Raw genomic sequence first — 12,721 nt, 5'->3', positions numbered from 1 at the left:
CTGTAGGATCAGTCTTTACTTTGCTGCGTCCCCTTTTCCCATAGCACAACAATGCAGAGTGCAGGGAGATTTGGGATGTTCTGTCTTCTGAAAGCCTTCTGAAAGAGATTTCAAAAGTTCCCCATCCTGCCTTGGGCGAGAACTGAAATCAAATAGAAAAGTTACTGAAATACTGCTCCATCCACCCTGGCACGCACACTGGACCACGATACCAACAGAATAACTCCACAGTTCTGCAATTAATTCATCTAAGCACGGGACACTTAAGTTTGAGTATTTCTTATGGTATCTTTCTAAATTTCCATTAGGATGACTCGTGACCAGGATCTTCAGCAGAGCAGCAGGAAATGCAATAGTCCTGTTCCAAGTAGGAGGGGAAGCTTCGCCCTTTTAGCACCTACCTCATAAAAACAGTGCACAAATGCTAGGAACGGGATCACAGAATCATTAAGGTTGGGAAAAACCTTCAAGCTCACCTGGTCCAACCATCCCCTACCACCAATGTCACCACTGAACCATGTCCCCAAGCACCACGTCCAACCTCTCCTTGAACACCCCCAGGAACGGGGACTCCACCACCTCCCTGGGCAACCCGTCCCAGTGCCTGACAGCTCTTTCTGAGCAGAAATGTCTCCTCGTTTCCAGCCTGAACCTCCCCTGGCACAACTTGAGGCCATTCCCTCTGGTCCTATCACTGGTTACCTGTGAGCAGAGGCCGACCCCCAGCTCCCCACACCCCCCCTTCAGGCAGTTGCAGAGAGCAATGAGGCCTCCCCTGAGCCTCCTCTTCCCCAGCCCAACCACCCCCAGCTCCCTCAGCCTCCCCTCACACTCTGCGGCTCTCCCCGAGGGGCTCAGCGCTGCCAGCGCGACCCCAAACCCGTGCCTCAGCACCCCCCAACCCCACAGCGCCCTGCCCAAAATGGCGGCCGCGCCCCCTCAGCCTCTCCCCGGGCCCGGCAGGGGGAGCGCTGCCGCCGGCCGGCCGGGGGGGAGCCGCTCTGGGCTGCTCTCGGCGGCGATGGAGGCGGCGATGGAGCTGCCGCTGGGCTGCGAGTTCGCCGAGAGCCTTTTCTCCGGCGGCAGGGAGCGGGGAAAGGGCGGAGGGAGCGGGCAGCCCTACAGCGCCAAGCGCTGCGAGCCCCGGGTGAGGAGGCGGAGAGGGGGGGGAGCCGTGTGGGGCCGGCATGGGCTGGGATAGGGGCGGCTCTGACCGGGATTTTGCCTGCCCGGGGCTTGGGGGACGGGGACCGGGGGCTAAGGGAGGCTCCTGGGGTCTGAGGGAGGCTCCCGGGGGCTGCAGGAGGTCGCCCGGGGTCCAAGGGAGGCTCCCGGGGGCTGAGGGAGCCGCCCCGGAGCGCCTCCGAGCGTGGCGGCCGTGGGTTTACAAATATGTTTTGGTTTTGTTTTGTTTTGTTTTTTAATGCCCCCAGTGGTTCTGCGGCGAGACAGGCGGCGAGGAGGACGCCGAGATCGTAACGGGCAATAAATTCCGGGCTGACCTGGCGTACAGGGAGCGGCACTTTGAGGTACCACACGCACCCAGCTCGGGGACGAGTCGGTGCCTCTGTCAGTCCCGGTTACTGGGACACAAAATTCAGGCCCTGTAGTCCTCAGTGTGTTGAGTGAACATATAGGTTTTTGTAAAAAAAATCCTCATCAAGCCGTGCCCCTAAGTCCTGTGGTACCTAAATCCACCCCGATGGCACCTTGGGAGGCACTACAGCCCCGTCAGCTAGGAGGGAGGCGCTGCTGGTTAAAGCGTGCCCAAATAATAACATTTAACCTTGTTCTGGCAAGCTTTCTCAGCCAGCTGTCATATCCTAGAGGCAACGGAAACCAGGGTGAACCAGCCAGCCTAAAAGAAATGGTGTTTGACCTCCAGAGGCGATGCACACCCAGCCTGTGCATTTGAATGGCCCGGCATTGAGCAGGGCTGATGTTTGCAATTGCTGAAATTGTGGTCAGCAAGAGTTAACATGCTGATTTCTGTGCTTGTGGAGAGAATCACAGAGTCATCTAGGTTGGAAGAGGCCTCCAAGATCACCTAGTCCAGCCTCTGACCTAACACTGACACATGCCTCGTCCCCCAAAGGTTGTTGCCTCACAGGTCACCGCCTGGCTGCCCTGCACCTTTCTCAGGGCTCCCCCTGGCTGTCACGGTTCTGTTTTCAGTCCTGCTTTCAAACATTATCCCAGCTCTGCTGTCACCTTGTCTGTACCTGACGGACATTTTCCAATCTCAGCCTGAATGGCTTCACAGAAGGGTGCTGTGGGAGATGCCTGAGGCTGCAGCCAGGCATCCTGCCCCATGAAGAGCTTTGCTCCCTGCCCCGTGCTGCGGTGCCCAACCTCGAGGGACTGGCACCCCGCAGATCTGCAGCACGACACAACGTCTCTTGCTTCCCGAGCATCTTCCCTCACAGCGATCCACGTCAGCTGTGTCTGGTGGCGTGTTCTTGGATCGCTGTGGCATGACCAGAGCCAGGGTAGAGAGTGTCTGCGTGTAAAATCACAGATTTGAGGGCAGTGACCTCAGAAAGGGGGCTGGAAATAAGTAAATGGGACTAAATATTCACACGTTGTGAATAGTTTTTGATGCCAGCCTAAGCTAGTGGATAGGAGAGACCAAGGACAGCAGTGATCTAAGCCTTTTTTTAGGACTGCAGAACCTGCTTGGGTTCGTAATGCCAAACCTTTGCCGGGGTTATTCCCCTTCATCACATAGCAAGGCAGAGAGGGACATCCTGCAGCCCTCTTCTGGTCCTTCTACCCTCGTGCCTGCTGCACTCACCGGGTGTAAGGGAGCTCCCACTTCTGCTTTAGAAGGAATGTGAGCTTACCAGGGAAGAGAAATGCTTCGGCCGTTATGCCAGGAAGTATTCTGGGGATGTTGCTCATGGGCTCTTTTTGTTAGAGCTATTCAGGTTTGCAAGGAATAATTAAATATTCATTTAGAGAGATGGGAGAACGAGCTCTGCTCTTTAGTCTTTTGGTCTGAGCTCTCCCACGGAGAGGAAGGAACCAAGATTCCAGTCTTAGCATCACTGAATACTTAATATAATGTATTTAAATGTTAATTGGAGTCCTGGGGAGTGCCCTGAGCATTAAGCTACCGAGTATTGCTCATTCTTGTCTTTTTCCTCGAACCAATTAATATTTAATTATTTCATGCAAATCCGAGCCGCCGTACAGGAGTGATGGAGGCTCCCTTTCTTTGCGGTCTTCCCCAACTTGCTGATTATTCATGTGAGGTGAGCCCTTCTCGTTGCTCACAGGGTTGGAGCCCTTCTCGTTGCTCACACCGTCGCAGGTTCGTACCTTCTTGCCAGGATGTTCGTGGATTTGAAGCAACGTCTGCCAAATTTGGGCTGAGTGCTGTGATCACTCAGTTAGCTGGGACGAAGGAGCCTTGTGTCACGTGTGCCCTGTCCATAGGTGACCTCCTGCAATCCCTGCCCGTGCTTAAACGTGGGTTAGGGCTGGGGCTGCTCCTTGCTGTCCACACTCGGGTGGTTCAGAGCTGGGCTCTCTGACCCCGAGGTACCAGGTCCTTTGTGTGCTGCTGGCCGTGGGTGGTAGCTGGCTCTGGAGACACAAAAATTTGGGCTTCAGCTCCTGGATTCCCTTTGTGACTGTAGTTGTAAACAAAGCACACTGCCGGGATTGCCTCCAAATGACCATTTCTCCCTGTTCTGTCTGCCTTTTCTTTCTACCACCGCTACCAGAGATCTCTGCGGGAATACTCCAGCTGCTTGCTGCTCTTACCTCCCGGTAACATCGCCATGAGGCGGGACGTCCAGGAGGGCCAGGCTCGATGTTTGTCTCAACTAGGAAGGCACGAGGAGGCTCTGGATATCGCAGAAAAAATGGTAACTCCTCCAATCTTTCTTTTACGCTTTGAACATTAAAACGTTGCTGGTAGTCCTTTCGTATGGACTGTTTTCTGGAAAAATAATCTTCATGTGTGTAATCCTTCAGGATGCTTGGAGTGTTTGGGAAGCAGAGGGTAACTGTCACTGTAGATAGCATCACCCTGTAGAAATCAGAACAGCCTGTGCCACTGTGAGCTCCCCGTGCAGGGAGCCTGGTAGTCCTGGAAGGGACTGAACATCACGCTCTGCCAGGCAGTTAACGTAACGTAATGGGATTTATAAGGAAGGGGATAAATGAGTGCTTAAATCTTTCCACTCTAAAAGTGATGGTTCAAAACTTGCTTTTATTTCCATGTACTCGCTGCCAAACTGCCACCAAGAAGGGTGCCGAGCCCCAAGTGGAGTTTTTTCCACAGAGGAAAGTGTCGAGAGGCTCCGAAATCTAAGATTTTACTGCTGCTGTGTATTGTATAGAAAAGGTATTTATATTATCAAAGGGCAGCTGGATAAAACTGAAGGCAAAGAAGCAAGTGACAGAGTTCAGGGGCAGAAATGTTCAGGGGCCTTCTTGTCTTCCAGGCTGGGACAAGGCGACTGGAGGCAGCGCTGCCGGATTGATCTGGCGCGATCCGTGTCACGCTGTGCCATTTAAAGCTCAGAGAACGGCCTTGCACGATTTAAAAATCACCTTCAGAGGTGTTTGTCTGTCGTTATCCAGGGAGACGCTTTCTTAGGCTCTGAAGGATGGCTCCGTGCTTCTGTTATTAATCTTTTATCTTCTGTTTTCAGAGGAGCGGCGCTACTAACACGGATCACTTAACGACTGTTCTCAGCCTGCAGCTTGCCATTTATCAGGGTCTGAAAAACGTTGAAAAAGAGCTGCTGTGCCTGCAGCAGCTGATCTGCCTACATCCCTTCAACCCTTGGTACTGGAAGTTACTTGGTGAAGCTTACACGAGCCTTTTAGGGAGTCTGTCTCAACGCGTTCCAGAAACAAACACAAATGGCTCTGAGGAGGTTGATGTCAGTGACAGCCACTCCAAAATACCAACTGGAAGAGAGATTCAGCTCTCAGGCAGCCAGAGGGAAGGCCTTTGGTCCGGCCTTGTTACAAAGAGCGAGGACACAGGGACTTGTAGCAGCAGCCAAGCTGAAAATGAAACCCTCTGCGCTTCGCACGCACCTGAGAGAAAGGACAAAGGGAAGGAGGGAGCCTCCGAGGCCTGGGAGCAGAGCGTGCCGAAGGAGGCTGGGATAAAGGCATGTGCCTCATTTATTAGAGCAAGGTAATTAATTGCATTCTTAGAATAATGCTAACTTCTCCCAGTCCAGGATAACTTTAAGCATGTTGTTACCCAGCCCTGAGATTTTGAGCTTGCATTTTCAGCGTCAAGGTTTGTTTCGGCACTGACGACACAAAGAGGCACCCTGCTTGAGATGTAAAAGGTAAAGTCCACCAACCATGAACAACTAAAATCCAAGTGGAAAAAGTCTGCCATGCAACATGGAGAAGCAAAACTTTTCTTTAATGATCTCCTTGTGTGATTTTTTCAAATAATTGTATACTAAAGGGGTTGTTCTCCTACAGACACAGAACAGCGTTGCTGTTTCCTGGTTTGCTGTTAAAGATGCAGCAGCTGAAGGCCCCCAGAGGGAAGCCTTGCCCGTCTTCCCTCTGTGAGTGCCACCTGTCTTATTTGCTTGAAGCCTCCTGCTTGAGCAAAAGCATATTATTTTAATAATACACCGATTTGCATAATGGATGAGGCTGAAAAATGAACTCCGTGACAGCTGACTGACAAGGCTGCATTAAAATGCTCTTCCCTTTTCCTTTCCCTCTTACTAAAACTCTTGTACACAACAAAAATCCCCACAACACAGTCTTTCAAAGCGATAATTAGGAAATGATTTTTGTTCAGATAGCCTTGATTTTTTTTTTCCTCTTGCCTTTCAGTAACGTGTTAGGCACTGAAATATGCTTAATGCCTTTTTATGAACTTCTGAAGGATTTTACAGAGAACACCTTATAACTGCCCTGTGCGGGTGGTTTTTAAGAAATATTAACACAGGGAGAGTTTTTAACTGTACTCTGACTGAAAGAAGGTGATTTAATTGCTGCTTGGGAGCAGGTAGTAGATTTAGTATCGATGTCCAATATTAAGCTACATTGGTATTAAATTAATTTGTGCTTCTTGTTTCAGTGTGTGTGGCTCAGCACTGAGACAACTGTAAATTCAGGGATCTCCTTGCTTCACTTCACAGATTCACAAGGTGGTGGTGTGGTTTATATTTGCATAAACACTTGTCCAGGGGGAACTTCTTCCCATCCCAGGGTTTATGTGTCAGGATGTCTGAAGTTTTCAGGTCAGCTGGATTTTAAGTGAGACATGGATGTTGTGTGTGCGGGGTAAATGGCACCAGGAAAAGGGATGTGAGCATGGCTTTGTTCAGTAAATAAGGGTCTGCTTCAGACCCTTAATTAATTATTGTAAATAATTAATTCCTTTAGTTTTGCCAGCAACAATAATGGAGAAATGGTTTTGCTTAGTTTTCAACATTTCATTTTTTTAAAATATTGTTATGCAAATTTTGAGGCAAAAATGTTCCATCAGAAAAGCTCCTTCCCATTTTTACCTCGAATTCCCTGTGAAAACTTCTCTGAACTTACCCATGGTTTGTTGGCTGAGACTTGGAGGTTTTGATGTTTGTATTGCTCACGTGAAAACTGCCAGCTAAGATCTGATGTTTGCTCTTGCTACGAAAGCACGCCTTTATTATAACACCTGCTACATTTAGCTGTGGTAGATGCGATACATTTTTATTTTATTTATGCATAAAGTGTGAATGAAGCATAGTTTCAGCATGATCCTGCTAAGCCTCAGTGGTTACGTGGTTGAACAGGCACAGATATTTCCTCTGCTGACACGTTTTACAGTCCTCCTTGTGGGAGGAGGACTCTGGGAACCGCCAGGATGTTGGATAGTTGCAGGTATTTGATGTTTGGCTGCACAAAACCAAATCTCTGGCTTTTCAGGCTGCAAAAATAATAGCTGAAATCATCAGTGCTGTATGCAGCAAGGCCCTGCTGCCTTGTTTGGCCTCAGGGCCTGGGGGGCTTGATGCACAGCACCTTGCTTGCAGACCCGAGCTTCTCTGACTACGTGGGGAGGAAAATGTCTGTGTAGAGCAAGCAGAGATACTTGGTACGTCGTTTATTAAAAGCAACTGTTTGTCTCGGTACCGTAGCACGCAGGATAAGCAGAGCAGATTGCTACACGTGTTTATTTCTCCTCAGTTTGTGCAGCTGGCTAAATCAGGAAGGAGAGCTGCTTTAAAGCGCCACACTGCAGCTGGGTTTAGGTTTGCTGACGTACTCTTTCTCCAGCGGTCCCCTCTTTAACTGCTTTTCTCATTGCAGGCTTTTACTGCAGCTTACCCAGTCTCAACAGGCGTCCTTTGCTCTGGAGAGCAACTTAAGAAGTCAAAAAGAAATTGATGACAAAGTGGCGCGGTTTGGCTTAACCCCGGCCTCCTTGCTGCTGCTGAGCAAGGTAAGGGAACGCTGCTCTGGGTGGAGGTTCCTGCGGGCAGCTCAGCACCGAGGCCTGGGTGAGGTGCCTGGGCTGGGTGCTGCCTCCAGCTGCCCGACACTCCCCTTGCCTCGTTAACTGTGCTGGGAAACGAGGTAAATTAGGCAGGGTGGATGCCCTGGGAGCGCGTTATCCGGAACTGTTTGGTGCTGCCGTGTGTCACGCGGGTGGATCCGTGTTCTCATGAGGTTCTCCTTGCGGGAGCTCTCAGGGCTGTTACTTTCCTCATCGGGCTGGCGTTTGCATCATCATCATCGCCGTTCATCATCGTTTCCTGGGATGCAGGTTTTATCTCGGGGACTTGCGATGCCACCAAGTGAATCACGGGCGTGAAATGCGCGTGGGGATTGCACCGAGGGCCACTGGGTTGGGGAACTCTCTGCTCCTTCAGCAAATTTCCAGAAAAAGCCAGAGACAACCTTTGACATTATTTCTTTGTTCGGTCCGAGTACTGGCTTGTAATTTTAAAGAACTACAGAGGAGGAGATTAACATTGCATGGCTTTGTTCACAGAGCTTAAACATCTGTGGTGTCATTTATGGAGTTCTATTTTAAAGAACAAAAAGAAGCTGGCGGGATTTAAACTTTGCTGCCAGCATTACAGGTTTAAGTTACTAAAAGCCAAATTACTTGCCAAGTTGGCAGAAGATCTTGTGGGATTTCAGCCATAAGAGGGCAGTAGCATGCAGACTATCGCAGCTTTTAAAAACGCTGGTGAAGAGAAAATCCTGTCCCTGCTTCCCTTGGCCTGACACCCCCTAGCAGGAGGCCACAGTCGGTGTTCCTGGGAGGTGGGCATTGAACGTGGGGCTGGGGGTGAGATTTCCCCTGCTTTTCAGAGCAAAAATCCCCGCATAGAAGCCGAGAGCGAAGGTGGGAGGGGTTGTGCCCTGTGAAGCCTCTCCCTTTTCCATATTTATTGCAGAACCCAACAGGCAGACAACGTAATGGTGGCTTGGGAACGTCTCCTAGGTGGAGTATGGTTCGTGTGTAAATGCCTTGGCTGTTGTCACATTCCTGGTTTCCTCTGCACGTTGTTTCCTTGTTTCCCACCTTCTTTCTTACTCTGTTTGCAGGCTATGGGGGCGGATCTGATACCGGAAAAGCTAAAAGAGGAATTCCAGGGTGAGGTGAAATGCATAGGCGCCTCAGCACTGGCATCGTTGGTAACTGCCTCGGCCTCAGAGTTTGAAACCAAATGGTTCGGTGAGCTCCGGGATGATTTATGCCACTCGGACAGACAGCTCTGTCAAGAATCACATATCCCACCTCCGGCTACGTAAAAGTTTGGTTGTTTGTATTATCACGTCTTCAAGTGCCTGTGGAATGATGCTTGCAAAAACGTTCATATTTTTTTAAGAGTTCTTACTGTGTATCTTTTAAGAATGCATAAATCTCTGCATTTAAACTTCTAATGTCTCGTGATTTTCTTTGCTCACTGATATCTTAAAAATAATAAGAAATCCAGTATAAAATAGCCCTTTCAGTTGAACTTTCAGAGGTAGCTTTCTGTCACGAACCTCACAGGGTTCTTGAAGCACCTGTGAGTTTTTGGGGGATCTGTGATGCCGGTGGAATGTAAGGCTTCCTTTTTGATGCCCAGTTTGAAAATTCCTCGGTTTTAAATCCTACATGGAATCTAGAGCCATGGAATTAGTAATTTTATTAAATTAAGTTTTTAATATTTCTTGATTAGTTGACATTACACTGATCTGCTGTTCAGAGCTGAGTGGCTATGAATCTTAAATGTATTTATGCTAAAAAGTTGTCAAAAAGAATAATTCCGTATTTTGGGGGAAAATATCTAAATAGTAACTGTTTAACTTAGAACTGGAAGGAGATTTTTGCCCAGGCTTAATGCTTTTGCAGGCGTAGAGCTAGCCACAGCCTAGTCTTCAGGGTGCTTATACAAGGAGGGTGAAGAACTGTCAAGGCTGTTTGTATGCGCTGAAGAGTGTTTAGTCAGAGCATATCCTTTGTAAAACCTTGCAAAGAATAAAAATCCTCTGCTGGGGAAATTGGCGGTGCTGTTCCTGCATCGTACAGATCCTTACGCTCTGTTTTGGGTTCACAGTGACAGCACTTTGCTTTGTGCTCTGAAGCTTCGACATTGTCTGCTGTGGGCTGTGAAGATCTTGGAGTTTCTTTGGTTTGAACCAATTCAGATTTGAGGCAAAGCGTGCTGTTTCCCCCGTTTTATCTCCTGTTAAACTGTGACTCTCAAATTCTTCGTAGCGTTTTGTAAAAATGGTGTTTAATGGCTAGCGTTTAAAACTGGGACTCTCTCAGACACAGTTTGCTGTGACTTTTTTCATGTTTTCTTTCTGCTGTACTGAGGAGTGCTGAAACTGGCAGTAACTCACAGCTGAAATGTCGTGCACCATACGTGAACGCGCTTTGTATCTGCAACTTTTAGATGAATTTTCAAGCTTATTAGGAAATCGGCCGCTAGTAACTTGGTGGACCACGTCCCACTGCTAAGCCAACTGTGAAATCTCCCCGGAAAAATGGAATATCGCCCTGAGCCACGCCAAATTACCTGGGATAGTTTGGTGCCTTAATGCGATTAAACCACGTCCTGGTCAGCTGGTTACGAAATCTGAGGGCTTGGCAAGGGTACTCGGGGAAGCATGAAAGCACTCCTCGTGTGGTGCAGGATATTCGTTTTAGGTGTGCGTGCACTTGGCTGGGTGGAAATTTTTGGGGTGTGTGTGTGTAGAGCACCGTGTTCGGGTGGCAGGAAGCCCACCTGGAAGGCTGGGGATGCTTTTAGGGCTGACTGCTGTTTGCAGCAAAGACTGTAAGGGGCTGTGAATTACTCACTGCTGGCAGCAACAATAGAAGGTCTCGCAGAAAAGCCATAGAAACGTGGAAAGCTTCATGCTAAACATGTCAGTAAAAAAAAAAGTTACAGACACGGGGACTTTTCCCAGGTTCTTCTTAAACTTACAGTCCTGAGTAGCTCCAGACAAAGGATAAAATCTGTTTTCCCACAGCTCCCCCGGAGGTTCAGCAGTTACAGCATCGTAACGCAGCTTCTGTGGGACCGGGTTCGCGGAGAGATTTCACGGGACCTTGCCAAAGGATTTGGCTCCGCTCTTTGGAAAGTGGAAACAGCATTCGGGCTGCTTCAGCAGCAACAGAACCGCTCTGTGAGCTCTTACCAGGGTTGGATTCTGTCACTCTTAACACTTGCTCATGTTCCAGGCGCTTTGGGCAGCACCCTCCGACCTGCTCGTGCTGCTTGGGAGGCGATTTGGTGCGTGCGAACGCAGCCCGAGGAGCAGGAGTGTGTTACCGCTGCGGCTAGCGACGTCCCCCCCCTTTTCTCATGGCATGGCAGCAGCGTTTATGCAAGCCCGTCCCTCGCAGCAGGCTGACAGGTATGTCAGCATCCTGCCCCGACCTTCCTGACAGGTGGTTTCTGCAGCTGCCTGTAACCACACGTTCCCTTCACCGCTGAGCAATCGAGCCTGTGGGAGCCTGTTAGGATTTTTGGCATAACTCGCTGCTGAAATTGCAAACTCTTGATTGTTTTCCATCAAAACTGAAATTCCATTCGTTTGACATTCAAGTTCAGCTGTCGTCTCAATTAGCACACGCTGTTTCCTTCATCCAGGGCTGAAATTAGTTCTTCCTAGCTCACAATGCTCCTTCTGTGCTATTAGCTCGTCCCTTATCTACTCCTCGTTAGCTGCGTGCTCCGAAACTTCTGGAGGCAGAACACCTCACCCACGGTGATGAAAGGAGCTCCCTTCTGGATTTCATGGGTCATGGCCTAAGGAAATGAAGGCTTCAGAGGTGTAGTGGTCTACGAACTTCTTCCCGTATCCGCGCCGTGCCACCCCCAGTCGGGCCCCACCAGGATCAAGGGAGTGACCCCAATTTAGAAGAAAAGCCTTAATTAGGCAGGAGGGGCGTGTTTAATTCTGTTTGAGTTAATTTCAGAACAAAACTACACATTTCCTCATCAGCTGGGCTCTGGCTTTGTGGAAATCATGTAGGTTGTGGAAGAGATGAAGAAATCAAACGATTCTCAAAGGGCTTTTAATGAAACTTTCTTTTATTTATCTAAATACGATAACTGTATGTGATAATTAAATAGAATTCTCATAGGAATGAAGAATCAACTTTCCCTTCTTCCCAAGGAATCCAAAAAATGTTGCTATGTACAGAGATTTACAGGGATATGCAATAGTTCATTGGGTTCCCGGACTCCAAAATGTGATACACCACAGGTAAAAACGTCTACACCACAGCTGGTGCAGCAGTATCCATCCCGTACCTTTTATTAGGTTCTGTAAACTTTACATTTTCAAAAGTATAGCTCGTCCAAGGATGAGAAACTTTCCTCAGCTGAAATTCTGCCGTTGCACACAATTTTCACGATCCACAGCCTAAAAAGTGAAGTTATATTCTTTTGAATACGATTTTTGGACAGGTGAGAAGACAGGCAAAATGGGTCAGAGGGGCGAATCAATGTGCTTAGGCTTCTGTTTTCTGTTGGAGTCAGATGAAAGGTGATGTAAAGCAGGATTAAAAAATCAAAATAATAAATCAATAGATGTTAAGTGTCTGGTAACTTTGGGACTTCGATGGAAGTCCTTCACATGTCATGAATTTTCTTACTATTCTTTGTCTTTCACTTACAGAAGCTTCCTTAATTTTCATGGATTATTTGGCCAAAAGTTTCTCAGCGTTGTGGGTGCTGCGGTGCAAGGTGCTGAATCTTTGTAACTTCCTTTAATTCAGTGGAAACTGCTGATACCCAGTTTCTCTTTACAAATTAGAATCCTTGAAGAGTTCTGTAAAAAAAGTATCATAACCTCTAAGTTAATGTTCAGTCCAGCGAGCACTGAGAAGATTTCCAAGATCCACGCACTGCTGAGTGAGCTGGAACTCGGTACTTGGAGGCTGTTACTGAGAGGACTTCGCTTCCTTGCTTGGCTTCAGTTTCCAGCCTGGCTCCACGCAGCTGCTCTGCAATGAGGAAAATTGCTCGGAGCTGGTGGGACTGGAGGTTTGTAACCAAGCGGGCTGGAATGCACCCGCGGTGCTGATGAGGGAAAGGCAGCACAGGGTGGCTGCGAGATGTCCTCTGCACCCCGCGCTGTTGGTGCGGGGCCATTTCGTGGTGAGCGTTTTCTGTTCCTAGAAACCCTGCAAAGAGATTTCCTTGCTGCGCACCTCCAGCAGACAGCTCGGAGACAGTGCGAAGGTGGAAACTGTGCTTCCCTGCCAGCCCTAAAGGAGTCC

The 12,721-nt window shown here is 48.8% G+C and overlaps 1 protein-coding gene across 3 annotated transcripts; it reads left to right on the top strand.

Moving 5' to 3' along the window:
• Positions 1-1,021: 1,021 nt before the first annotated feature.
• On the top strand, positions 1,022-8,826 carry LOC311206812 (uncharacterized protein C8orf76 homolog; the record flags this gene model as incomplete). 3 transcript variants are annotated; one of them, XR_014618242.1, is made up of 7 exons in its annotated part: positions 1,022-1,147; positions 1,434-1,529; positions 3,729-3,872; positions 4,665-5,161; positions 5,464-5,552; positions 7,294-7,426; positions 8,542-8,671. XR_014618242.1 is itself a non-coding variant. In XM_084282564.1 (6 exons), the coding sequence occupies 6 exons, from the start codon at positions 1,022-1,024 to the stop codon at positions 8,746-8,748; spliced, it is 1,203 nt and encodes a 400-aa protein (XP_084138690.1). In that variant the 3' UTR covers positions 8,749-8,826. The 3 variants fall into 3 exon arrangements, 2 of the variants coding, with proteins under 2 accessions (XP_084138690.1, XP_084138691.1); XM_084282564.1 differs by lacking the exon at positions 5,464-5,552 and having other exon boundaries at positions 8,542-8,826; XM_084282565.1 differs by lacking the exon at positions 8,542-8,671 and having other exon boundaries at positions 7,294-7,468.
• Positions 8,827-12,721: the final 3,895 nt, after the last annotated feature.

The sequence above is a fragment of the Netta rufina genome, assembly GCF_964035555.1.
Source record: "Netta rufina genome assembly, chromosome: 2".
Classification (NCBI taxonomy): domain Eukaryota; kingdom Metazoa; phylum Chordata; class Aves; order Anseriformes; family Anatidae; genus Netta; species Netta rufina.
This window is presented reverse-complemented; position numbering and strand designations above follow the sequence as displayed.